Source organism: Bombyx mandarina, chromosome 22 (genome assembly GCF_030267445.1).
Source record: "Bombyx mandarina strain Sakado chromosome 22, ASM3026744v2".
Classification (NCBI taxonomy): domain Eukaryota; kingdom Metazoa; phylum Arthropoda; class Insecta; order Lepidoptera; family Bombycidae; genus Bombyx; species Bombyx mandarina.
In genome coordinates this window covers 13,021,226-13,048,371 of record NC_143228.1, presented here as the reverse complement: position 1 = coordinate 13,048,371, position 27,146 = coordinate 13,021,226, and the positions used below count along the sequence as shown (strand labels likewise).

The 27,146-nt window shown below is 36.0% G+C and overlaps 2 protein-coding genes across 7 annotated transcripts in view; one reads left to right on the top strand and one right to left on the bottom strand.

Annotated features, from left to right (window-relative positions):
* The window catches only part of aux (cyclin-G-associated kinase), a 348,262-nt gene that overhangs the window by 58,148 nt on the left and 262,968 nt on the right, over positions 1-27,146 (top strand). The gene's annotated exons all lie outside the window — the stretch shown is intronic.
* The window catches only part of Pkcdelta (Protein kinase C delta), a 46,875-nt gene that overhangs the window by 15,045 nt on the left and 4,684 nt on the right, over positions 1-27,146 (bottom strand). Inside the window, exons 1-7 of one of the 6 annotated variants that reach the window (XM_089736617.1) lie at positions 26,074-26,214; positions 22,719-22,816; positions 18,726-18,927; positions 17,765-17,894; positions 8,623-8,733; positions 6,355-6,429; positions 3,117-3,253 (exon numbers count right to left, since the gene is read on the bottom strand). In XM_089736617.1, the coding sequence (XP_089592743.1) occupies positions 3,117-3,253; positions 6,355-6,429; positions 8,623-8,733; positions 17,765-17,894; positions 18,726-18,927; positions 22,719-22,816; positions 26,074-26,091 (771 nt within the window). In that variant the 5' untranslated portion in view covers positions 26,092-26,214. Of the gene's footprint in view, positions 1-3,116; positions 3,254-6,354; positions 6,430-8,622; positions 8,734-8,955; positions 12,416-17,764; positions 17,895-18,725; positions 18,928-22,718; positions 22,817-26,073; positions 26,215-27,146 lie in introns of those variants that run through there. The other 5 variants (XM_089736616.1, XM_089736618.1, XM_089736613.1 and 2 more) reach the window with 5 other exon arrangements.

Sequence of the window (27,146 nt, the reverse complement as noted above, 5' to 3'; positions counted from 1 at the left end):
CTTAAACAATACATTATTATAGAAAATATATCATACCGTAAACTTAAAGATTTTTACTTAGTGAATTATTTCTCACAAAGTTCAGAGTAATGTTTCAGACGCGTGTACATGTGATCTGTCTGAGCAACATATGTCTATGTACCAAAACAATCAATATCTGCCTTCACTGAAATATAAATAAATGTTAACATTCTCGAACACATGAGTAAGCTGTATGAAAAATATTTACAATGCAAAAGAAATTGGCACTCTACAACTCTTAGAAAGGTTTGGAATACTTAAAAAAACAATAGACGATAAAATTTTATTAACATGTACTAGAAGAATGCATGCTTTCAGAATAAATGACTTCATATGTAATTAATCTCTTGAATGAAACTCTTTTTTCCGCCACTTTTGTGCTGTAACAGCTGTCCGTTATGTTTTTATCCACCATAGTACGAGTAGGCAACACCGGTAGCAGTCGTTTTAAAACCGATTTTTCTAACACATTTGAAGTAAATAAACGATACTTCGGGTTTTATTTTCACACATTCAGTTCCGGAGATTCGGAACCGTCCTTTTTTTAAGCTATTGCATAATTTTATCGCGGGCCTTGAGCGCGGCGACCGAATCATGAAATTCCGTAACGAAAAAAACCTTATACCCCTCACTCCGCCTACCATGTAGCTCGCGTTCAACACATTCACACGTTGCGCTTGTGTAGTGTTTGTGAATAAGTGAGTGGCGTGATGTCACACTGCATGCGCATCATGAAATTATTGATTTCTTTTTTTTGTTTTAGATATTTGATTTTTTTTTTATTTTGTACCAGTGATTGGATTCTTTGCATAAACCGACTTCTTGAACTAATTTATACTTTTTTATTTGCATAGATGGGTGAACGAGCTTACGGCCCACCTGATGTTAAGTGGTTACTGGAGCCCAGAGATACATTTACAACTTTTTTTTGTTTGTTTTATTGCATAGATGGGTGGACGAGCTCACGACCCACCTGATGTTAAGTGATTACTGGAGCCCAGATACATTTACAACTTTTTAATGTTTAATATAGCGTGGTCTTGTTTTATTATTGTTTTAATATTAAATTATCATTGTCTAATTATAATTGCATAAGTTGATAAGAAATACTATGCAATAGCTTTACCGCGGGAGTTCCCGAGTGCCAACGTTTTTATTTATTATTGAAGGTTAACTGGTGGCCCGGAGGCCTTTCCAGTTTCACCAGGACAGGTGGGCGAGCAAAGGCTCAGCCAGGATAGGTGGGATTTGCTAACAGCTGCCCGAGTGCCTCCGAAGGAGACCTAACAACTCATGAGCAGCTGCTTCGCGAATGAATCTACTACCGGATCGGAATGGAATCGTCCTAATTCGGCGAGAACTCCCTTCGGTGTAGTTTTACATTAAATTTTAATTATCAAAGTACAGAAATACTTCGTTTTTCCCCCTCAATAATCTCATACGTTATAAACTGTTTTTTTTTTTTACTTTTTATGAGATTGTCGAAGCCGATGACACTTTGTTCACAACTTTTTATGATAATAAAATTTTGAGGTTAGTGTGAGTGCGATATATGATTTTGGTGAAAGTTCATATTATTATGGAAAATGTTGAATATGTCTCTACTGAACAACGATCTTTGATTAAAATTTTTTTTGAGTCAATTGTAATGACTTGCTATTATCAAACATTTAATATGAAAACGGGTGCCCTCCTAATCGAAAAAATCTCTCAAACCACAAATCGCTAATACAGCTAACAGTAATACCACTTAAAAAACTAATAGAAGTACCTAAGCGCTTTTTAAACAAATATAAAGTGAATATTGTGTATCCTAAATTATAACTGACAATTAGTACAATGCGAAATTTAAGTGAACTAATGAGCTCGAAATAAAGAAATTCATGATGAGTTTTTGCCAAGAAATACAAAAGGTTCAGTAACGACAGATAATTAGCTGCGAGCGAAGAACATGAGTTTTCGGACGTTGAAGGATATGCCCCTTCTAATGTTTATCAAAAACTGTGACCAGATGTGGCCAGGTGCATTTACATGGTTATTGTATTTTTTTTAATTTGCTGTAATTAATTATGCTTAACCCATAATTAAGTGTAAAAGGAAGCGTTTCCAGAAACCGAAATCATGTGGGGATAGTCATTTGTAACACGATACCAACGGATACACCGTTAACAATACATGATACTGTATACTATATATTATACTATACTATAAAAGAATATAACCAAACATGCTAACAATATCGTCAAATAATTTTATTTGTTTTGTTTTTGCGTGTGTTGATTCAGACGAGGCACTGCATGTTACAACAACATAAGAAAGATTCATTTGGAAGGCAGCGGTTACGACCCTTAGCTATGAGGACTACTACTTAAAGAAGACTATTTTGCCACAAACTATTTAACGGGTTCTTACTACAAGTTTATTGCTTGGACTAGAAAGAAGGTAAACAGATTTGTCTGCTCCTACCATCCTACGCGTAGGTCTCAGTATCGCTTGCGACGAAGGGTTCGGCGAGTAAACTAATCATTTGACACAGCCCACTGAGTTTCTCGCTGGATCTTGTCAGTGGGGCGCGTTTACGATCCGGTGGTATATTCTTTTTTTTTTTATTACTTAAATGGATGGACGAGCTCACAGCCCACCTGATGTTAAGTGGTTACTGGAGCCCATAGACATCTATAATGTAAACGCGCCACCCACCTTGAGATATAAGTTCTGAGGTCTCAGTATAGTTACAACGGCTACCCCACCCTTCGAACCGAAACGCATTACTGCTTCACGGCGGAAATAGGCGGAGTGGACCTACCCTACCTGGAGTGGTCCTACCCGTGCGGACTCCCAAGAGGTCCTACCACCAGTGACACCAGTTCTGCGAAGCACTGCTCTTGCTAAGGCCAGTGTTAGCAACACCTCCAGTTTAAGCCCCGAGAGCTCACCTACACGCTAGGGTAACACTGATATAGCCTCTCAAAGCTATCACACAAGTAGGAAAAAAAATCCTTGTGCTTTGTAAAATTGACCTGACCGAGTAATAAAACTAGCCACTTCAGTCTTATATTATAATAAAATGTAATTGAAAATTTTCAAAAGCTCACCTTTCCAAAACTGCCTTTTCCCAAAACTTTGATGAAGTGAAAATCTTCAACCGTATATTTTCTGAAGCGGGGTATGGACCTGGCTGGTGGTGTGAACCGGCCTGTTTTACGGAAAATACCGTAAGCCGTAGATTGCTCTGTAAATAACATTTAACTAGTTTTATTTATAATACATAAGACGCAACACATTTAGAAAAATATAGACACGTAAAATATAGATTAAATGAATAAATAATTTATAAAGAAAATTTTAGTTCGACTCAAAGTTAGTAGATGATAGTACTATTTTGATTCTTTAAAAAAAACAACAAATTGTCCTTGTAGTGTCCATTGTGAAATGAGATATTAGCGCAAGTGTTGTGCCGTATCTTTATATACAGCGTAATACAGAATATATTTTTGTTGAAAAACATATTTTAGGAGTTAATCACGTTATGTAGGTTGATGATTCTCCACATTACCATAAATTTTACATCGATTAATAAACGTAAATCAACTACTAGATTAAAAATTTATTTCGTTATAAAAATAGCTAAATAATGAGTTTCTAACTTTCTAGGCTACTCGATGTTTTCCAGACATTCTGACGCTCGCAAAATTTTCTACGAAACTACCGCGTGATCACTAGTTTTTTTTTTGTTTTCTTCATTATTCAATATATTCGTAAATTTTTCTTGATAATTGCGATAGCTTCACAGTAGCGAAAAAAACAAAATAATGCTCCCATAAGGTAATTAAATTTTTCATTTTATTTTGTTACCTCGGGTTCCCAACGATAAATCATCCATATACGCAGTATTAGTTATTTTGTAATTCGTAGTTTCAGTTAGCCGTATGAAAAGACAATAAGTATTAATAAAAAGGATGTAGCGTAAATTGTGATAGTAAAACTTAAAGGAGCAGGTCATCGACTTTAGAAGTTGACACAACATGACGGTTTGAACCACCGCTAAATATTATGACATAATTTTCGTGAAGGCACATGCTGTGATACATTAAATCTCTTTCACCTCGGTCGAGATCGCGGACGTTGCTAAAAATATATGCTCAGACAGAACAATATCAAGGTCGATGGGAATAAATTTGGGAAATCACGGGATCTTCAAAAAAACAATTTCTGTTTGACTATTTTTCGAACGTTAACCGTTTTTGGTTAAATTTAAATTAGAATGTAATAATAACTGGCTGGCTGCTGATAGAGATGAATACATACAGGAAGCTAACGGCCAACCTTCAGGATTGAAGAGGCACTGGAAGAAGAAGAAGAAGTATAATAATTTATGAAAAAAATCTCGAATTATCTTCTCAAATTACTCTATTTACTTGTTCCATAGTAATACTTATGAAATCGACTAAAATGTTGATTCGAGTGCTAAGGACACTGTTTAAGTATCATAATGTAGATCTAATAATGTCTTCATAAGCGGCAAATTGATTTTATTAGCATTCGTTCGTCGACGGTAGATACCACCGTCCTGTCTGTTCCGACAGGGAAATCTATATAATATAACAATATATCTGTTGTTGGTTGTGGTTTAAGTGGGCAGGCGCTATACAATAAAATTGAAGCTTCCATTTTATGTCTGACTGGTAGATGACGTCATCCATCTATCGACTCATCTGTTCTGTATAAGCAATGTATATTGTTTTTATTGCATAGATGGGTGGACTAGCTCATAGCCCACCTGATGTTAAGTGGTTACCGGAGCCCATAGACATCTACAATGTAAATGCCGCCACCCACCTTGTGATATGAGTTCTAAGGTCTCTGTATAGTTACAAGGACTGCCCCACCCTTCAAACCGAAACGCATTACTGTTTCACGGCAGAAATAGGCAAAGTGGTGGTACCTACTCGTGCAGACTCACAAGAGGTCTTACCACCAGTAAAATAACGTTCTAATCTGAAATTCGTACCTTTTTATTTCCAAATCACTACCCAAACGTCTACATCTCGTAACGCATCAGCACAGCAACATATCGTAGAAATTATTTTGTAATAAATTAAATGGTAGTGCTTTATTTCGTGCCACATCCTCGTTAAAATCTATTAAAAGTGACTCTTTAACTTGTGTAACGATTTGGCGCGAATGTCATCGCTATCATTCATCGTTATGAGGTTTTGAATTTTTTTTTTGTAAATTTATGAAGTGGAATCTAGGACACAGTATGTCTTTTCGGGGAATCTAACGGAAAACAATTTTGAGTACTACCGATTGTCACGAAATCGAATAAATTTAAATGAAAAAAAATAATAATATAGATATTTTAATGGTTATTATCGTAAAAGATAATATGTATTTTTTACATGATTTCATTCTCGTCATCACATCAGTACTACATGCCGTATATTTTCGCAGTTATCCACAAATATAACACATATATTTTATAGAAACATATTTTAGTTATTGAGAAGTTTTTAAGTTTAGGCTGCTTAATTCTCAATTGGATAGTAAAACGGCATGTGGGCTCACAAGACGCACTTAATACCAGTAAAAAGTTTTATAAAAAGAAATACATATTCCCTTCATGATTAGCTGTATTTTAAAGGAATTGTCTAATACAAGAAACTATAATAGAATTTTTAAATAAAAGTTTCATGTTTGTGCAGTGTAAGAAAGCATTAATGTCACTTGCGTAAAAAATTTCAATTTCTTTCCCTGTTGCTTGCAGTAATTGTAACCAAAGATTTTATCATAAAACAACAAAAGGTACATTTGTTTTAAATGCTTATTAACTAAAATACCATGTTGTGTTGATGCATTTTCCTTGGGTTTTTTTCTGGCACGCTTTTTTTTCACAGATCCGGTATGCGGAACGATTTTAAAAATATACCAACCGTTTTCGTGGTTGAACAAAAAAGTTATATTTTCAATTCAAGTTTTGTATTTATATTGATTCTTTTTCTACAAACAACATTTCGTAACCTTTGCCAATTGTGTCACGTATTAAATACTTCAAGTCAGTTCAAGTCGAGATCTAAAAATGTACATTGGATTTTACGATTTTAGCCAATTTACTACTCTTCTTCTGCTAGTTAAATAATATACGTTACACATTTATACGTTATAGTCTATTAAAACATTTTTATTTACAATAGTTTCGTTCAATGATGAGTGTCAGCAGCAGCAAGCATAAAGGCACAATATTAATGACAAAACATTCACAGTAAATGTTCAAGGGGCGTATCCGTCGAAACGCGACTATTACGGTTAATAAAAAAATCTTTGATTTCTCACCAAGCTCCTGTTCCAATATATCAGTGGAACAATTCACCGAGCTGCTACATGAAGATGTTCCGGGATTCTCTCCACCTGCAGGAGTAAAATTAGTTAAACCGTTCTTTCTCATTTCAATATAGGACTCATTGGCCTTGTCTTATTGCCAGTTATAATATGTTACATGGTGTATATACGCAGTTTTAGACACTGATGTATTTAAGAAAGCCAATCGAAGTTTATAAATATTTTAAATTTAGATAGACTATGTATTATTTATATATTGTTGGTACAGGGGCTGTTCTAGCTTAAATCAGAACTCATGAATGCAGAAATAGGAAGAAAAAAGATACACATCAATATGTGCTCTTATCAATAAATGATTCTTTTTCCACTTCCTAAGCTGAATTTTCATCTTTTTGAGCACGTTATCAACCTGTCACAACCCTTAATATTAACAAACATGTACTTAGTCAATATTACAACAAAATGTTTAGTCTCCTTTTCAAATATGTTTTGCGAATGTGGTTTATTCGGCGTGTCTGGTCTTTTGGAACATTTTATGTGCCTATAAAAGTGGAAAACATTCGCGGTTAGTTAGTGCTTATTTTAATCACATGCTGTTCGTTACACATGATATTTTCAAATAAAAGACACATCTAAAATCATGGAGTTCCTAAAGACGGTTAACGATTTTTTTTGAAGATTTTGAATGTTCTTTTAAAACAATTCATACATCGCGTTTAGTCTCCTCATCTGGGCGTGTTGTTTAGAGTGGTCAAAAATATAATGATATATTATCAAATAATCGAGCAGTATCTGCGAATTCATAGCCGCAAATATTATTATGTGTAAAATCATCAACACATTATAACGCATACATCGTTTATCACTAAAAGAAATTGAATTGATGTAAAATTAAGATGCTAACACTATTTTAGGGCTCGCACAAAATGAGCTTACAAACAGCTAAAAACGGCATATTTGTTAATTTCCAAAACTGGAATCATGTTATGTTACTTGAAAAGGATGACTATTTTTTTCGATTTCACATTGGTACAAATGGCGTACAATGGTAGGCAGCGGCTTGGCTCTGCCTCTGGCATTGCTGAAGTCCATGGGCGACGGTAACCACTCACCATCAGGTGGGCCGTATGCTCGTCTGCCTACAAAGGCAATAAAAAAAATGGCGTAGATAGTCTGCGCAAAGTTCATCGCCAAAGAAAGCAAAGTCAGGCGTTTGCTTAAGAGATCAAAATACAAATAGTACGTTTGAAGTCCAGCCAAGTAATCGACGAGCACTTGTAGTAATGGGAATCCGAATCTCGGTCACATCAATCATACCACTTCTATTGACGCAACCGATCAATGATCAGAAGAAAGTTCAACGGATTGTCCAATGCTATTCAATAAATTCTAAACAAAATTTAGGACATAGGAATTAACCGATACGAATTTTAATGGTCTCCAGTATAATTTCAGAGAGAAAGATATTTTACAATATAACCTTGAAGTGGCATATTTTCTTTGCCTTACATCTAGAAAACCTTTTCTTAGGTGATAAAGACTGCCGTTTTAGCAAAAAATTGCAAAATACACACAGTAAATTTAAATAACAAATGCGCCTCATAAATATTTTACTGACTTTAGCCAATAATTGACCCGTTAATTTGTGTTTCGACAGCAATCAGTTCTATTAATTCAACACAGGTGAGCAAAAGATTGGACACAGTCCAGACAACCGCCTCACACACCCACGCTTCTGTGTACCACAGAGCATAAACAAATACTCACAATTTACTTGCCATGTCGATTACAACAACGACAGTAAACAAACATGTTTTCGACGCTCAAAGTATGTAAAATTTCCTACACCACGTAGCTGTATGAGAATAATATTTTATTATGTAAGAATAATCTTACAGTTAAGTCACACGCTAATTTACATAATTTGTCCTGTTTTGTTTTTAATTTGTTTTTAGAAGTATTTTAATTAAACATTTATGAAAATGATTGAAAGATATAGTAAGAGACTTTCACAATTTAAAATTATAGTTGCGATTTGTTTTTACTTTTAACTATATGACACTTGTTTTATTTTGAAAAAGAAATATTTGCACAAGAATAGTTTACCAACAGACATCATCTGGTTAATAAAACAAAATTTTTATTTTTAGCAATACGCTTGACGTAACCTCTGACGTGAACGTTTCTCGAACTTGTAAGTATGAATTTTCAATTTAATTATGTTGGTTACTATTAATTTATCGTAATAATTAAAATTTCTACCTTTTTTGGAAGGATTTTTTGTGGCCAAAGCCTCCACCAACAGTCGCTGATTTACGCCGCACAAATTTGCAGTCAGTTTTTCGCACTTCCGATGGCAGTTTACGTCACAGTCTAAAAAACAAACCTGGCGCTGGAAGAATACTCGCTTGCAGTTTTTCACAAAAAGGATTTTTAAATTAATTTGCAAAAAGCCATGCGAAAGCCGAAGTTCGTGCAGTGCGTTAAGAGAAAATTAGTTGAAATGACAGCTGATGAGTATATTTACAGGTAGATTTACTAATAATTTTACTTTGCATGTTTTATTATGGTTTGTGTGTTCATGGTTTAGTTTACCTTTTTTAATTTGAGAGAATAGAGCAGGAGACGCTGGTGCAGAAGAATCAAATCCAGAATCGTTTGAACCCGTCGACGTTCTACCGTCGATGTTGACTTCGCATTCGTAGAATTCTTCTGACTCTTCGCTGCTGTCAGATTCACTATCATCATCTGATGAATCCTCTTCTGAAGACGAATCAGAAGAATCAGATGAGCGTATCACTTGAGGAGGCTTCTTCTGTAAAGGTCGCGGTGTGGCGATCAATGGTCTCAGAGCCGGTTCTGGCTTCACAGGTTTTTTTGTGATTAGAGGAACTGGTAGAGTAACGAGCCCTATGCTTGATTTTTTATCTTCATTAGTTGAAGCCGTTTCTTCATGGGGAGCTTTTAGAATAGTACTAGACTTTGTTTCTTCTGTTTTTACGATGTCTTGGGATGTGGAAGGTACACTTATGTCGTTATTATTATTTGGAATGTTTTCAGATTTTAATACTATCGGAATTACAGGTACGCTAGTAGTAGCATTTATATTGTGAGCCGCGCGTTCATTCTCTGAACTGATTTTGTCATGCGTTTCATTTTTAATGCTAGCATTAATTACAAGCTTTGACTCTTTGTCGTTGATCAACATGTCAGGACCAGTGGAACTACTGAGTGCTGCTTGATCTGCGTTAGACTCAACTTTCTCGTTAGACATAGTAATAATTTCACTGTTTGGTTGTTCTTTTTTCGTATGAATTGAAGCTAATTTAGAAGCATCGCATTCGAAATTAAGTTCTTGGTTCGTTAATTTTTTATCGGACGGCACTGTTTTACATGTACTTTTTTCTTCGCTGGCTTTATTTGATTTCGAGACTTTAATTATTTTCTTCTTTTTAGAAACCACTTCTGTTTCTTTTAATGATTTTACCTCGTGATTTAATGAGGTTGACTCCTTATTTTCTTTTAGCTTTGCTGAACTGCTTTTGGTGTCAGTTTGAGTTTTTTCAGATGACTTTTGTTTTAAAGAGACTGATTTTTGTTTTATGCAGCTTTCCACAGGCTTTGTCGTTTCTTTATGTTCATTAGGTTTGTCGACTACTTCAGCCTTTAAACAAATTTGATTCAATTCTGATTTATTGTCGTTAATTACAGAAGATAAAGTCTTAATACTCTCTGCTTCAGTGCTCAGGTTTGTTGTTTCTGTATCTGTTTCATTGCTTCTGGCTTTTATTGCACTTGGTTCTTGTAATGTCTTTTGTTCATCACCAATATTTTGTCGTGAAGGTTTGTTATTATTATTATTATTATTGTTTGTCATTACATTTTGATTTTTTTCTCTTTGGTCAATTATACAATCCTCTTTATTTTTCAAAGAAGGAAGTTTTTCACTATCGTTTTTTAACTTCGGTGTCATAACCTTTTTCGGTTCGGCTTTTTCTGTGTCACTTTGTTTTAAATTTGTACGTTCATTTTGATTTAATGGTATTACTTTTGCTTCAAAGCTTGATTGTTCCACCTTTTCTATATTAGGGCTGTTATGGTCTGAATCCAAATCTTCTAATACTGCTTTTGGAATTGCTTTGGTAACAGTTTTATCAACATCACCACTAAGAATTGTTTGTTCAGTTTTACTTTCATTACTTTCATTCAAATTAGTGTTTTCAACCGTAACAGGATTTTTTTCGGATTCAAAATTTCTCTCAGATTCGTCTTCTTCTTCTGGGAACCAAAACAGTGCACGCTTATTTTGCTCTTTCATTTCTTCCAACTTTTTTTTCCTTTTAATTAAATAGACTGTTTCTCGTTTACCTATTTTATTCCAAAAATTACCATCGTCAGGGTCCGGTGACGCAGATTCACTTTCCACTATCATTTCTGAAGCATCTTCTTTCCCCTCCAGTTTCCTTTTTTCTAATTTTAACGTAGGTGTCGGGGTTTCCTCGACTTCACTTGTAAAAATGATTCCCTTTCTAATCGGCCGTAGTTTCTGCTCTACTATTACATCTTCGATAATAAATTTCAAAGGACTTTGCGGAGTCGTCACCTCAACGGAAGATGTTATTTTAGTTTTAAGCCTCGGCTTTTTTACTACTTTTTCTTGCGTTTTTTCTTTTATAGGCGGTAAATCTAATTTGATAGGTTCTTTGGGAAATTCTGTTATGGAATCTAACCTACAAATGCTACCTCCAGACAGTGATTTTTTTAAACTCCGCCGCTTGCCTGATTTTTTCTTAATTTCTTTATTTTCTACTAATGATTTTAAACTATCATGTAAAGAATGATCAGATTTTGCTGTTTTCAATGAATTTCGTTTCTCATCGGTTTTATTTTTAACTACAGAAGGTGGTTTTGTGTTTTCTTTGCTGTTATAAGTAGTACCAACTTTGCTGACATCCAAAGTCGTTGTACTTAAATTTTCGTTGCGTATCAATGAATCCAACAGCTTTGCTTGTTCCGCTAGTAATTCCACAGAACATCGTCTATCTGTAAGTCTGTTACACATACTTGCTTCTGAAATAGATCGAGTGTCACTAACTTCTACATCGTTACCCGAATCTTCAATGACAGGTTGCTTATCACTGCTTGTTAAGACATCATCTTTCAGTGCGAACTTTTCTACAAGCTTTGTACCTAAAGTTTTCTTTACCTTATTATCTTTATAAATTAAATCGTCAGAGAGCCTTTCCCTCCATCTTAATGATTCTTGATTTTTTGTTTCATTTAAGCCTGTCTTATCTACATCTAAACTTTCCGAGCTAGTGTCTTTTTGCAGTTGCTGAACAGGTTTGCGAGGGGAATCACGCTCCTTCCTCTTTAACGTATGAAATCTGACTACTGTTCTACCCCGTTTTATGGTACTCCTTTGTGTACCAGGAGACGAATCAATACCTGTTTCAGGCTTACCATCCACCCTTGGCATAAATGGTCCATTTTCTTTTTCTTCACTTCCAGTCTCTCGGATCTCCTTACACAAAGCTGACGAATCTTCAACTTTTTGTTTATATTTATCTCTCGAAACATCAATATCAGCAGTATTTATATTAATAGGTCGAGAAGTGTACCCGGAACTTGAATAGTTTCTTTTCGATAGAGGAATGCGCCTTGGGCTGTTTATTCTAGAAGGGCTGGCGGTAGATCTCTCGGAAATCGTGCTCAGAATAGGAGCGTAACACCTTCCGACACCTGGAATCCACCGCGAAGACAACGGCGTCCGAGAATATCCACTAAGAGAAGAATGATTACTGTAACTCCCTCCTGGGTTTAAATACGAAGCACTGTACGAAGTCCCGAGTGGTAAAAGCGAACTGTTATAACTATACGGTGAACTGTAAGACGCAGATCCACTGTAATACATGTTCGATATGTGTTCGGAAAACAGTGGCATGATTTACACTAAGCGCAGTCCTCGGAGCGACCGGCTCGCTCTTAGAGACGCGCGCGTAGACTGCATAACGCGCGTATTACAGGTACGTCTTCGCCCACCACCGAATCCCGCCCGCCCTCCGCCGAACGCTATGCCAGGTGATTGATTGATGATCTTGTGTGCAATAATAGATCATACATGTGACTATAGTCATTTCAGGATCTCGGAAGGAACTCATTAATAGCAAATGACTCGAAAGCTAATTAAAAATCTTTTGTGTTGTACAATAATTTTATTTATTTTTAATATGTACTAATAATAAACCGGGATATAACATATTATCATTTGGTTTTGTATTTTGTCAATCTCAAATATGTTTAAAAGTCACATTGTAATTTAAAATCTTTAATATAAATTTAATGTCTAGCTTTGAACATCTCAGGTAAAGTGCTGAAACGCCTTGAATCCGAGTGTTACAAATAAGTCGTCGTGACACTCGTATTTATAGAATTGTATTGTCGCTTCTTCCCACACGGTGTGGACTAGGTTTTCTTAAGAAAAACATCTATTTTTAACGAGAGTAATACTGGTATTTCAAAAAGTTCAAAGTAACAGAACTAAAGCTAGGGTAGAGCTTTTTTTCGCAAATAATGCGTAATGACAATACAAGTTACTAGCTAACAATTTGGTTTCATTGTGCTTACTCTCCGAAAAGTGCTATGATGCTTTTACCTCTGTATTGCTTTATGATCTAATGATGTTTTAAATAATTTAATTACCGTATGGTTTTGTATATTCCCTCTTCCTTGATTTTCTACGTCAGTACTTTCGGAATCTACGACTTATTTTCCGAGCCGAGGCCCTTCATGACGTGTTAAAGAACACTCCAATATTTTTCTAATCTAATTAATACTCGTAAGTTATAATTTATATATATTTCAAATCTATCCCTCTGGTTTTACATTTTTTATTGCCAACGCGAAATAACTATAAGGGTGGTACCTGGTACAAGACAGATCTCGTTCTTGAAAAATCTAGGCACAGACTTCAAAGTGAACATATTTATAAGTTCCCCGCCTTAAAAACACTTTTGGAATCACGATAGCCGGTGACATCAGCCCGGTGAGTTTCTCGCCAGATCTTCTCAGCGGGTCGCGATTCCGATCCGGCAGTAGATTCTTTCGCGAAGCAGTTGCTATTGAGTTGTTAGGTCTCCTTTGGAGGCGCTCGGGTAGCTGTTAGCAAATCCCACCCCTCCTGGCTGAGCCCTTACTCGCCCACCTGCCATGGTAAAACTGGAAAGGCCTCCGGGCCACCAGTAATCTCTCAAACATAAAAAAAAAACATACGGTACAAACCACAGAGAGAACCGAAGTCCCTCCGTAGACCCAGAGGTTGCAAACGATCCGTGTGATTATCGACAACCCGAATGGCCCTCGTCTGTATAGAGTTAAAGTGAAATAGCTGGTACTCGGGAGACCCCTACCTATAGGTGGCAGCAGTACTCGACGAAAGGCCAAACTTGTGCCTTTAACGGAAATTCCAGAATTTTTCAATCTGTCAACAATAATACCAACTTTATTTGCATTTATTCACATTTTACGATTCGTTTCATTATTTTATACTTTTTTTTAAATAATGACTACTTATTACAAGCACAAAAAGGAGCAAAAGCAACTTCATTCTAACCGGGTGTCGATGAGACACCTCTCTCTTTTTATTTATTACACAGATGGTTAATCGAATTCATCGCCAGCCTGATGTCTAGTGTTTTTTTACCCTATTCATATGCTGGTAGCCTAAGGAATTATTCCAGATACGCGCGGACATGTAGGAGAGCTCACAGCTTCAACCTGAGAGAATTTTCTAACACTGCTGCAAGAACAGTGCTTTGCAGAATCTACCACCAGTTCGAAATCGCGACCCACTGAGAAGATCCGGCGAGAAACTCAGTGAGCTGTGTCTATGGGTTACTCTTCATCGTAATCGATGAGTTTGACGAGAGCGACGAGAGCACCGAGAGTGGATCCGGGGAATCCGACAAGACATGTTTCGGGTGACGGCGGCTTTGCGTTGCTCCGTCACTTGGGTCGGATAGGCAGTTAACGGCGGTCACATTAAGAGGATTATCGTCTCACGCCTCTTTGTTGAAGTAGTATTCTGACACTACCTTAAAATACTTACGTATATGCTCTACATTTAAATCGTTGTGAAGGTCAATATTCCTCACGTACCAAGGACGTGCTCCAAGGACTATCTGGCAAAAACGGGATTGGACGAACTGGAGAGAGTTGCAGATCATGGGATAGAGTCGCTTACTGAGATAAACCGGATCTACTGATTAAATAAGGCCAAAAACCTTACAACTTAAATGCAGCCTTGAGAATTGAGATTGAAGCCTTATTTTTATTGTATATCGGTTGTAGCGTCAGAACGCAATAGTGCTTTGCATCAAAAATAGGTTAGCATTATGGAGATACTTACCAGTGCGCGGTAACATAGCGGTGCGCCCTTCTACCAGTTTAAAAAAAATGTTACGAGAACAATACTACTGCTACGAGTATAATACGAGTACTACGTAAACACGATCGTCTCTAACAAACAACAAGATGGCACCGATTGATTACTGCACTGGTTCAAACGGTTGTAGAAAAACTGAAAAAACAGTATAATAATCTATGTACAAATAATATTTTTAAGTAACAAATAAAGCGTTTAAGGTCACTATATAGTTAACGTTATAACGTTATATTTCGAGTAGAACAGAATCTCTTTATTGGAGAACTTTTTGGGTTGTTGTTGCATACAGAAACGGGCTGTTCGGATGGTCGATAGTCCTGCTCTCGCGGATCGCTTGGAACCTCTGGGTCTACGGACGGACTTCGGTTCTCTCTGTGTTTTATACCGTATGGTCCATGGGGAATGCTCTGAGGAATTATTCGAGATGATTCCCTCATCTCCTTTTTATCATCGCACCTCCCGTCATCGTAGCAGAGTTCATCCATATTTTCTGGAACCGCTGCGTTCATTGATAGTGCGTTTCCAAAGATCTTTTTTGCCACGTACCATCCGGCTTTGGAATGAAGTCCCCTCCACGGTGTTTTCCGAGCGCTATGACATGTCCTTCTTCAAACGAGGCTTGCGGAGAGTACTTTATGGTAGGCAGCGGCTTGGCTCTGCCCCTGGCATTGCTGACGTCCATGAGCGACGGTAACCACTTACCATCAGGTGGGCCGTATGCTCGTCTGCATACAAAGGCAATAAAAAAATAATAAAAAAACGGTTTATTACCGGTATAACGGTTTTTAATTTCTACCCTAAAATTCTAAAATTTGTCATTAACAATCGTATTACTGTCGAATCATTCAATTACCGGGTATTCAGAGTTATGCTTTTTCATAGGAATTATTTATATTTAAAATATATCACACTTAATTTAAAAAACTATACTATATACTAATAAGTACTTATAATTTTTGTAAGCTATTTAACAGTTATCTTAATTTATATATATGTACGAGCGAACACTTCACCTAGCTTTTTTAATGATTGAATCATTACTGGTGGCCCCGGGCCTTTCCAGTTTCACCAGGACAGGTGGGAGAGTAAAGGATCAGCCAGGAGGGGTGGGATTTGCTAACAGATGCCCGAGCGCCTCCGAAGGACACCTAATAACTCAAGAGCAACTGCTTCGCAAATGAATCTACTACCGGATCGGAATCGCGACCCGCTGAGAAGACCCGGCGAGAAACTCAGCGGGCTGATGCATGAGTTAGGTTGCACGTCGACCTCTTTGTCGAGTTCGACGAGTACGGTTACCGGCTTCGCCTAGCTATGTAGCGGTGACTTAAACAAAAATATTCTATTATCTAAAATAAAAAGGAGGGTGACTGAAGTTAAACTTCGTTAACGGTAAAAAAAAATATAGAGGTTTGCAGTTATTTTTGCAACACGAGAGCTTTGTCTTAAATTAAGGTATAGAAATACGTTACTTAAATTCGAAGTCCACTCACTGCTCTCTCTATTTTTATCGTGAATATGTCGTGCGTTCTGGTTTGAAGAATAAAGTTGGTGGACGTGGACTTCGGTCTGTACTTATCCACAATTCTAAATTTAAAATAAAGAATACTTCATCCCTGTAAAACAATTATCTAAATCTACACAGTAAAGTTATTCAAGCTAAAGACAGTATTACGCGGTGATTTTAACGTTTTCGACTCTTAAATTAGGTACTAGTCAAAAGAAAGTTTCCATTAATGAGTTCCAAATTTGAAAGTATCTATCAGAGTAAATATATCAATTATAAAGATGTAGGCATACAATTATTATGAGTACAGTTTTTATCAGAATGAACATGATTGAGTTAATTTCAACAGTGAGCTAATATAATGCAATGCTACGCAATATACACATACATTTAACTTTAAGCAGCACACATAGTATAAGACAACAATTTCTTATTAGAAAATACATATACAAACCAAGCAATACAAGCAGAATATCAAAAGCAAAATAAAACACAAGACTAGAAATAAATATTATTAATATAATAAATAACATTTAATATAGACTTCTGATAAATATTTTTGTTAAAAACAATAATAGACTGTTAATTGTCGATGGTTCAGTCTATCCACATCATATTATGACAACATTTTCAGCTTTAATGTATAATTCGAGTCCTCCTCTATGGTGAATCAGCAGCGTCATTCTATTATTGTAAAAACAACAAGCAGTTTCCATTCACCAAGAGTCACTGCGTTCTACCACAGTTATTCAGGATTACTTGTACCAAAACGTATTATGCTCAAGATTGAACTCCTCTATGTTCCATGAGCACTATGGAAATGCTTTAGAACCGTCCTACCCTTTATAAAGTTTAGAAAGAATTCTCAGTGGTCGAAGTACCAGTGATCAAGTATTCCGTATGTTTAAGAGTGACGATAACCTCTCGGCCATTAAGGTAGATAGATATCTTTGGTAGAAACGAGGTGATGTAGTGAAGTTGGTAGCAATCCAAAGGATGAGTTCTCCCACATATTTTGTACGGAAGGACAGGCTATTTTAAAGCAAGGTCTCTTACGACCGTACTATTGCTAGATCCGGATTGGCTACTGATATTAGGATCATCGTTTAGTAGGAAAAAAAATTGGGCCACAAATAACAATTTTTTTCAAACATAGAATCTCCTGTTTTGAAATACAATTTTTTTTTATATTTTTTTGATTTCAATTATTACTAACAAAACACATTGGCATTATCTAAGATGTCCGTGTTCGCTTGGTAGGACAGGATGATATTACTTGTTACTGAAATTGTGTAACTAAATAAGAATAGTAGTTAAATGTAAGAAATCGGAGTAAAAACTGCATTTAAATTTACAATCATTTCAAACGGAACTTGGAACTGTTTGCCAAAGCTGTTTTAATTTTAATTCATCGCTATTTTCTATCAAAACAAGACGTAACTATGTAAGGATACCTTCACATTTGAGTTCTTGCTTGAAGAACCCGTACAACAAAGCACCACAGTGATCGCAGAATGTTGGCGACATGAACTGGTGCGGGCGGAAACGATGTGGCACGTCTACTTTAAACCGCTCTCGCAGATACTGAAAAGATAAATAAATTTAACTATTATATTATACGATCAAACAAATAACTTACAGGACGTACTTAATAGACCTAATGTGAGGCATAAGATATTTTTTTTATAGCCAAAACGGGTGGACAAGTTCACGGCCCACCTGTGTGCTTAGTTCAAGTTTCAATTTCTAGATCTCGGTAAAAGCTAACTCAAATTTGTATGGAGTTGGAACAGCGCTCCTAGCGGCAAACGAAGGAAACAAGTCGAGAACTTTAAAAAAAACTCGCACTAAGCAGACTGGTGTTAAATGGTCACGGGAGCCTATAAATATCAACCACGTTAATGCCGCCCCCCACCTTGATACATGAGAGACTAATTCTTAGTCTTTACAGTCTAATGGCTGCCCCATCCTTCAAATCGAAGCGCATTATGAGTAGATAGATATCCGTGTGAGCTCATAAAATTATTGAATTAAAAGAAAATGAGTTGTTGTTAATTCGATCAATTTTCTTAATGAGAAAAAGAAAGAAAAATTCACTGGTGGTAGGTAGGACCTCTAGTGAGTCCGCACGGCGTACCACCACCCTGCCTATTTCTGCCGTGAAGCAGTAATGCATTTCGGTTTTAAGTATGTTATATCAGCCGTTATATCTCAAGGTAGGTGGCGACATTTACGTTGTAGATGTTTTATGGGCTCCGGTAACCACTTAACATGGGCCGTAAACTCGACACCCACTTAAGCCATAAACAAAAAAACATTAACAACAACAAAAACTAAGTAGCAAATTGCCCATATCTGGGTTTCGAATTCAATTTGCGTCCTAACTTTTATTTAGATTTGTTACTAAGGACTTACCACCGTGGCTTCCGAATGTGCGGATGATCCGGGACATTTTCCTAAAAGTTTGCTATGGCATTTCTTGTGAACCGCCGTCTGACAGACAACGCAGCTGTATCCCTGCTTCCCGAAACCCCACAGGAACTCCTTACAAAACGCGCAGAAGGTCGGCTGACGGAAGAATTTCGCCACAAAACGATGACCGTTTACCTCATGGATTCTGTAATAGAATACATATCTAAATATAATGGTCAGTAGTGTATTACTTATACGTTTTATTCGAATATTGTTTCGTCGGTTTTACAAAATGTAAACAGTTGAAGTCGTCGTGGCCTAAAGGATAAGACGTCCGGTGCATTCGTGTAGAGCGATGCACCGGTGTTCGAATCTCAGGCGGGTACCAATTTTTCTAATGAAATATGTACTCAACAAATGTTCACGACTGACTTCCATGGTGAAGGAATAACATCGTGTAATAAAAATCAAACCCGCAAAATTATAATTTGCATAATTACTGGTAGTAGGACCTCTTGAAAGTCCGCGCGGGTAGGTACCACCACCCTACTTATTTCTGCCGTGAAGCAGTAATGCGTTTCGGTTTGAAGGGTGGAGCAGCCGTTGTAACTATACCTGAGACCTTAGAACTTGTATCTCAAGGTGAGTGGCGCATTTACGTTGTAGATGTCTATAGGCTCCAGTAACCACTTAACACCACGTGGGCTGTGAGCTCGTTCACCCATCTAAGCAACAAAAAATAAAAAAAAGTTGTCAACGGTAAATTAGTACTGTGACTATCGACACAGTTACAAATCATGTTTACTTTAAACTTTTTTTTCATTCGAACTAAGAATATTTACAGCTCTACAAAATACACTAAACAGATCGGGAGTTGTAGGGAAATAAATAACTTAACATCAATCTTTGAACTCCGAGTGACTACCAACATGGATTTCTGAGATACGGCACATCTAAATAACCTATATTTTGTTTTCGAAATTAAAAATGTAAGTGAAAGCTTGACGTGCGGTGTAAATCAAGCGCTGAAACTTGTTAACATCAAAATATTTTAGAATATACATTTTATTCTCGTATATTGCAATGAAAAAGAAAACTAGCGCGTGGTTGATTTGATAAATACACAGTTATACTTATTCTCACTAAAAATCTTCAATGCAAATGTACCAACTTGAAGATAAGTATCTCTGCTAGACTAATATATCTACCAAAAATAAAGGAATATTTCAGAAATGTTCTATAATTTGGTATGTTTTTCTTCCGTTTTGGTTGTCGTTTCGTTAATTATTAATTAAATTAGTCACGAATATATGCGAGATTAAACCGTAAAAGTAGTTAGTTTTAAACGTGTTTAACATATTTGGAATAGAATTTGGAATTTGAATATTCTGCAGGAAGCGATTCTTAATACATTAAACGTATTTAAAGGAACGTATCGTATTCAAGGTTCACAATATATATATGGAGAATCACTCGAAGGTAGCTTAAAAAAAGTAAGTATCAAAAAGTCTATTCAAAGCCGTCTGGAATATTTCGGATAGATACAATTAATGATCATGCTTTGCCCAAGACTGCACCAAGAATTAAAGCAGTATACAAAAAGTACAATATCGTATATCATTAAGATAGAAATAATATTTTTTTTACTTGATAATTCCTCCAATATTATAAACAGATTGCAAACATACAAAAAATCACGTAAACTTCCTGGGCAACTTCAGATGGTTACCATACCATAGATTCTCGACGCTGTTTCACGTTTCAATTCAACAGGATAAAAATAAGTTTATTGAATATGTACCACTATCGATTTACCTTTTAATTTACTAACATGTTAGCTATAGGTATAAATATTAAACGAAACATTCGATTAAAGCCATCGATGTTCAAAACAAGCCACATGATAACAATCTATATTCATCCACATTAATTAAAAATACGAAAGTAGCTCTGTTCATTACGTTTTCACGCCAAATTGTTGAAATTCAACAAGGACCTATGAACCCTGGAAAACAGGCTTCAGCACGGGTCACCACCCACATAATATAATATAAGTAAGTGTAGCCCACGCGATATAAACCTCAGCACAACTGTGCGAAGCTACAGAGCAAAAACCAGTATCGAATGTGTTTCACAAAGTTATTGATTTCGACTGGGAAACGACCCGCGACTCCGTGGTTCAACAGAATATGTCAGAAACGATCAGAGACGATCAAAATCACATCACGCGTTATAATAAAACATCGTGTTTACATAAACTTTGATTGTGCCATCTCGCACTCAATTTACATTTGAAAAATAATTATCTTCGAGTGGGTCGAGGCGAAAATTTAATGTTCAGTACAGATTACCGCTTTAACGAATCGTGATCATAAAATAGAATTATGCCAGCATTTATTATAACGACCGCTTTACGCAGCGTTGAGTGTTTTGTTTTTCGCGTGTATTTCTAAATCGACTTACAATATTTCAAGTGTATATTTTATTATGATGGAAAGGTCACATATAAAATTTGCATGTGGTGGTTTTTTGTTTTGTTTTAATTAGCACGTGGTTCTCGTGTAGCATTTGTGTGTACGTTTACTAGGAAGCTTAGCCCACTGAGGTTCTCGCCGGATCTTCTCAGTGGGTCGCGTTTCCGATCCGGTAGTAGATTCTGCGAAGCACTGCTCTTGCTAGGGTCAGTGTTAGCATCACTCCGGTTTGAGCCCCGTGAGCTCAACTACAAGTTAAGGTTACGTTGAAATAGCCTCTCAAGGCAATCAGATTAGGTAGGGAAAAAAAGGAAGCTGTGGGTGTTGTACACTCGTAAGGATCGATATCACCACTCCGCAGATTTTTGCTGCGATGCAAATATGCGTTCTAAGACTCATATTTTTTTGTAAGTGATTCGCAAAGTGCATAAACACCAACCAACACCTTAAATGTCTCCACCCACACGAAATCAATGTTTCAATCGCAAAACTTTTTTTATATTTAAGCGCTGAATTCTTGTTTACAACTTAGTCAACAAGTTTTAAATAAATAAAATATTTATGCTTCAGAAATAGGCAAAACAACAGTTGTGCCTAATAAGTATTATTTTGATTGTGATGTGGTTCGACACGAGGATGTAAAAATATAACATTAATATTTCTTACAAAATATCGTATGGTATTAGATAAATTTGTTTGGTTATTTAACAAGTTTACCTTGGAAAAAGATATACTATTTCATCCATATGCCAAGACAACAGTTTTAAAGTATTTTTAAATTTCATGATCTCATTCAAAAGATCTCACGGAACCGGAATTATAGAATATTTAAGTATTTTTTCATTGAAAGATATACATAGTTAATTTTTGTGTATTCTGTATGCGAGTTAGTAATTATTAGGGCAAAAATGAGCGACGTAATCTCGAGTTACTTATCAACAGTATATTTTCACGAACAACTTCCACGACAATATAATATCCAATTGTATAATTTCGAAACAACTTTATCATATTTATACTGTTGTAAGATATAAGCTCGCACTGCACCAGTACCGTAATGAGGTCAGTCTTGATAGAATCTTTATCATTAGGATAAAGCTTGGTAACAAAACTACGAAATACGACACAAACTACTTTTATGGTTTAATCTTGAGTTTTTTATTATCATTATATTATTTCGGAAGTTTGGATCCCTTTACAGTTTTCCTGATCACGGAGGACACATGGTCAGCCGTAAAAGTAGTTTTAATTATGTCTACGACTCAGGAAAACTCAATAAAATATTTAATAATTATTATTATATTACATTGTGTATTTGTATGTATATTTACGGATATATGTATGTATGTTTATCTTATGTGTATATATATATATATATATATATATATATTGTATTTAATGTATCGAATTGCTTATTTATTTTTTGGTGTACAATAAAGAATACTTTCTCTCTCTCTATCTCTCTCTCTCTCTCTCTAAAATACTACAAAGTGGGTCTACAGAGGTATCAATAAGTACTAACTTATGATGCTTGATAGCTCCGCGGCGCTGTGTGATCCGTCGACCCCGGGAGCGTCGCACCACACCCTCGCCTTCTCCGCCGCTCCCTCCGCCAAACCACTGAAACACAATATACAGAAGCGTAAAGTAACCATTTCCAAATCTAAAACACTATTGACAATCCAAACATACTTTAATCTTTACTAGATGATGACCAAGCTTTGCTCGTTTTTTTTTTTAGATTACGCCATCTTGTTTTGTCTTTAAAGGATTTAGTTGCTCTCAATTAAGAAAAATAGTATTAATATTCGCCAATAGATGTCGGGAAGAGTCAAAGTTGATTATCGTTAAAGTTGATTATTGAAAATACGAATAAAACAACATTTTCTGAAAATAAATCGTAGCTAGATCGATTTATCGCCCCCGAAATCCCCTGTATATTAAATTTTATGAAAATCGTTGGAGCCGTTTCCGAGATTCAGATTATATATATATACAAGAATTGCTCGTTTAAAGGTATAAGATACTTCGTACACTTTCAGTAATAAAAAAAGCATTGCAGTTGTCCATCAAGCGTATTCCTTGACTATTCTGCCGAATGAATTCTAGTAACACAACTTGTCAATACTAAACGGTAATGTACGAATTTTCGGAAACAGTACCTATTCTATTAAAGACTAGATGATATTTAAAATGGAAAAATCATGAAATTGTCGTATAGAATAGAAAAGTCAAGATTTGGAGACACCATGTTAAGGTCTCGAGTTTTAGAAAATCTTTTCTCATACCGGCCAGAAATATTGCAATCTTGACAACTCTACAAAAATTAACAAAACAACACCCCTGTATAATTTATACCGAGAGATCAAAAATAACTTCTTTATCACGACTAAAAAACATGCTGAATAATAATTCAAGGAAAAGATAATGTGTGTAAGAAGAGTGATTCAGCGTATTTACACGTGGAAAAACAATTATTAAAAAGAATAAAGTATGATGTTATAGGTACATTACATTAGCATAACGTTATATTTTTTAAATAATTAAAGGTTAATACTTGTATTGTTGGTTTTTATTTTTTATATTATCGTGTCAGTCAACAGTAATTGCGGTGTGTTGACATTATGCCAATGAACTGCAGACACATTACAGACAAGAAGGCGACGAACGCTTACTTTATTTAATGGTATACAGAATACGGATTTTACGCATATGTTTTTTTAATTAGATTAAGTAATCGTAATTGTATAGTTCTGCATTAAAGTCCCCTTGTTTTAATCAAGTAGTTATTGATTTATGATTGCGTGCCGTGTGTATATCTGTGCAAGCTATTCTTAACGATGGCTGAGCCACAGTAGACGTTTGTATTAGGATTTTTCATCTATCTACTGCAAAGTGACATATTCAGCGTTTTGAAATCATTATTTCCAAAAAAACCCTTTTTACCTGTATTTGATATGAAGAACATCATTGACAAAAGGTGTTTTATGTTTAGATAGAGTTAGATACTAGAGGTCCCGCAGTAGTCGAAATTCGACTATAATTAACTGGAATTGTAAGTTTGTACACTATTATGATTGTATTTTATACTTCTATAATCACAAATTTCGCCAAGACTACACTATAAAAAATATTAACAAAGACAAACAATATTTTATCTCAATTTGACAACAGACGTCAAGAACAAAAGTTTGACAATAAATAGTATGCATGCGTGTGTGCGTCAAATACATGGTATGGTATGTAGTGTGTGTAATGTTTTCTTTATTAATTTAATGTATCTTTTATGCATTATTTAAAAAAAATATTAGCATTGTGCACTTCTCCTCTATATTCTCTATAAGTGTGAGAAATTTCATAATCCTCCATCCGCGCAATTTTCGTAAAAAGGGATACAAAGTTTTTGCTTCACGTATTAATATATAGATACTTATGTTTATGAAATAACAAGCACAGTGCATTCTTAGTAATAGTTTTCATATGAATAGTAATGCAATTTGTATCAGAATAACATATTAAATTTTTTTGGTCAAGAGTTTTTCGGATGCCTTTTGTGCTACGAGGTTTTAGTCAGTTCGATTAGGATAGGTCCTACTCACAGCCCCTAAAGCGTAGGCGAAAGTCAGAAAACAATTACGTGACGTTATCAGAATTCCAGCTGTCTTGACATAGTATGTTTTCATGTAAATTATTTACTTTTATCGGTGTTTATTTCCTCACTTTTTCTTACACATTCAGCAAAAAAATCATAACGAGCGTTGTTATTACTGTGCTATTCATTTAGAAAAGTCAAACAAACTGATGAGATAAAAAAAATTTAATTTGAGGAAGTTTTAGTAGAAAAAAATAGATCAATTAATTTATTAGGCTATTTAGATGGTTCGACGGACTCTGCACGGATCCACATTATAATAGATGTATTGGCAATCGTTTTGTAAAAATTTACAAAGCTATTGCTTGGCATATCCAAGCGATGCTTATTAACGAACCGTATCTATTTCTGTTTCTCTTCTCTCTGCCTTTTGTGAATTATAGATAAGTTACAATTAATATTGGTGGTAGGACCTCTTGTGAGTCCGCACGGGTAGGTACCACCGCCCTGCCTATTTCTGCCGTGAAGCAGTAATGCGTTTCGGTTTGAAGGGTGGGGCAGCCGTTGTAACTATACTGAGACCTTACAACTTATATCTCAAGGTGGGTGGCGCATTTACGTTGTAGATGTCTATGGGCTCCAGTAACCACTTAACAACAAGTGGGCTGTGAGCTCGTCCAACCATCTAAGCAATAAAAAAAAAAAATTATAATAATATAAGGCGTGAAAAAAAAGGTTGCTATGTTTCGATGAGAATGAAACAAGCATCTCAAGAGTACTCTTAACTTATTCAATAACAACTATTAGCTATTAGCTTTTAATAAATTTTTGAGTACATGAAGCCGTACACACACAAAAAATCTTAACAAACAGTCCATAAAGTCGGATTAATCCACTGAGTTTCTCGCCGGATCTTCTCAGTGGGTCGCGATTTCTATTCAGTAGTAGATTCAGCGAAGCACAGCTCTTGTTAGGGCTAGGGTTAGGAGTTGTCTCAGGTTGAGCCCGTGAGCTCGTATGTCCTGTCCTGTCCTGCTCCTATGTAGGTAGGTCCTCGTGAAGTTGGAATAACCCCTAAAGCTACCAACGAATCGGTAGGGAAAAAAAAGGTTTAATAATATGTTTTCCGAGAAACGCTCAGTTACCCGCTCCGCTCGACACGTTGACATCATTTTATGTAGATTTTATAGACGCTGCGCTTTCACGTACGTTTTGAACGCTGTAATGTAACATTCATTCGGAGCCAAGAATTTGCGCTTCTGACGAAACACGAAATTGGACATACCCGAAACCAAGCAGACATCTCGCAATGACGTTCAACTCTGGACACATCCCGCACAAACTTAGAAATTGGACGAAAAAGTCATCGTACAAGAATCAATGTAGCGCCCTTACAACTGTAGGGACACAACTAGATGCGACGGTATTTGCATAGAAAGCGTCAGTGTTCCAATTCCAAGGTCTTCACATTCCCTGGCATGAATCCGGGTGATTACTGCTCCGAAATTCAGTGCGGATGTATAATGGCCAAAATTGAGTATACGTTTGTCACGTAGCGTTCGAGATGTCGCCAGTCACGTGAATGATCTTATTAATGATTCATACACTCTAAAATTACTGTAGGTAAATAGATTTGTATCTATTGTTTGGATTGAGCTATGATTATGACGTTATAATTATGATCTGATTCGCGATGACAAGGCCATCAGATCTTCGCTGTCAACGACACGAGTTTCTGTTTGTGTGGAAATCTCAGGAATCTCAGGAATCCATTAATGACGTCGAATGTAGAATATTAAAATTATTTTTTGCGGTTTAATCTCTCGTTTCGTTTATTTCACACAAACGTGAAAATCAAGAAATATTTTTTATAGAAAAAAAGAAGGTAGTTAGCATAATGTTAAAATGTAGACAACAGCTTCAGCTTAGCTTACTGGTGGTACGGTGTCTTATGAACCCGCAAGGGTAGGTATCAAGACCCTGCTTATTTCTGCCAGTAATGCATTTCAGTTTGAAGTGTGGAGCAGCCGTTGTACTGTAAAACTGAAACATAGAACTATTGTCTCAAAGTGGTATTTACGTCATTAATGTCTATGACCTCCGCTAACCACTTCACACCAGGTGGACAGTGAGATCGTCCACCAACCTAATCAATAAAAAAGAGCTTGGAAACGATTTCCTTTTGATTTCTTTATTGTAAATCTCTTGAAAAATCATTAGCGTAATTCAAACTTTTGTCAAATATTTTCTGTTCTATAATAGCCACTTAATACAAACCAGCGGACCACTTAGCGCTTCACTACACCAGGCAACTGACCGGAACCGATGGAGGCTGGCAGTCGACAAGCTAAAACGGAG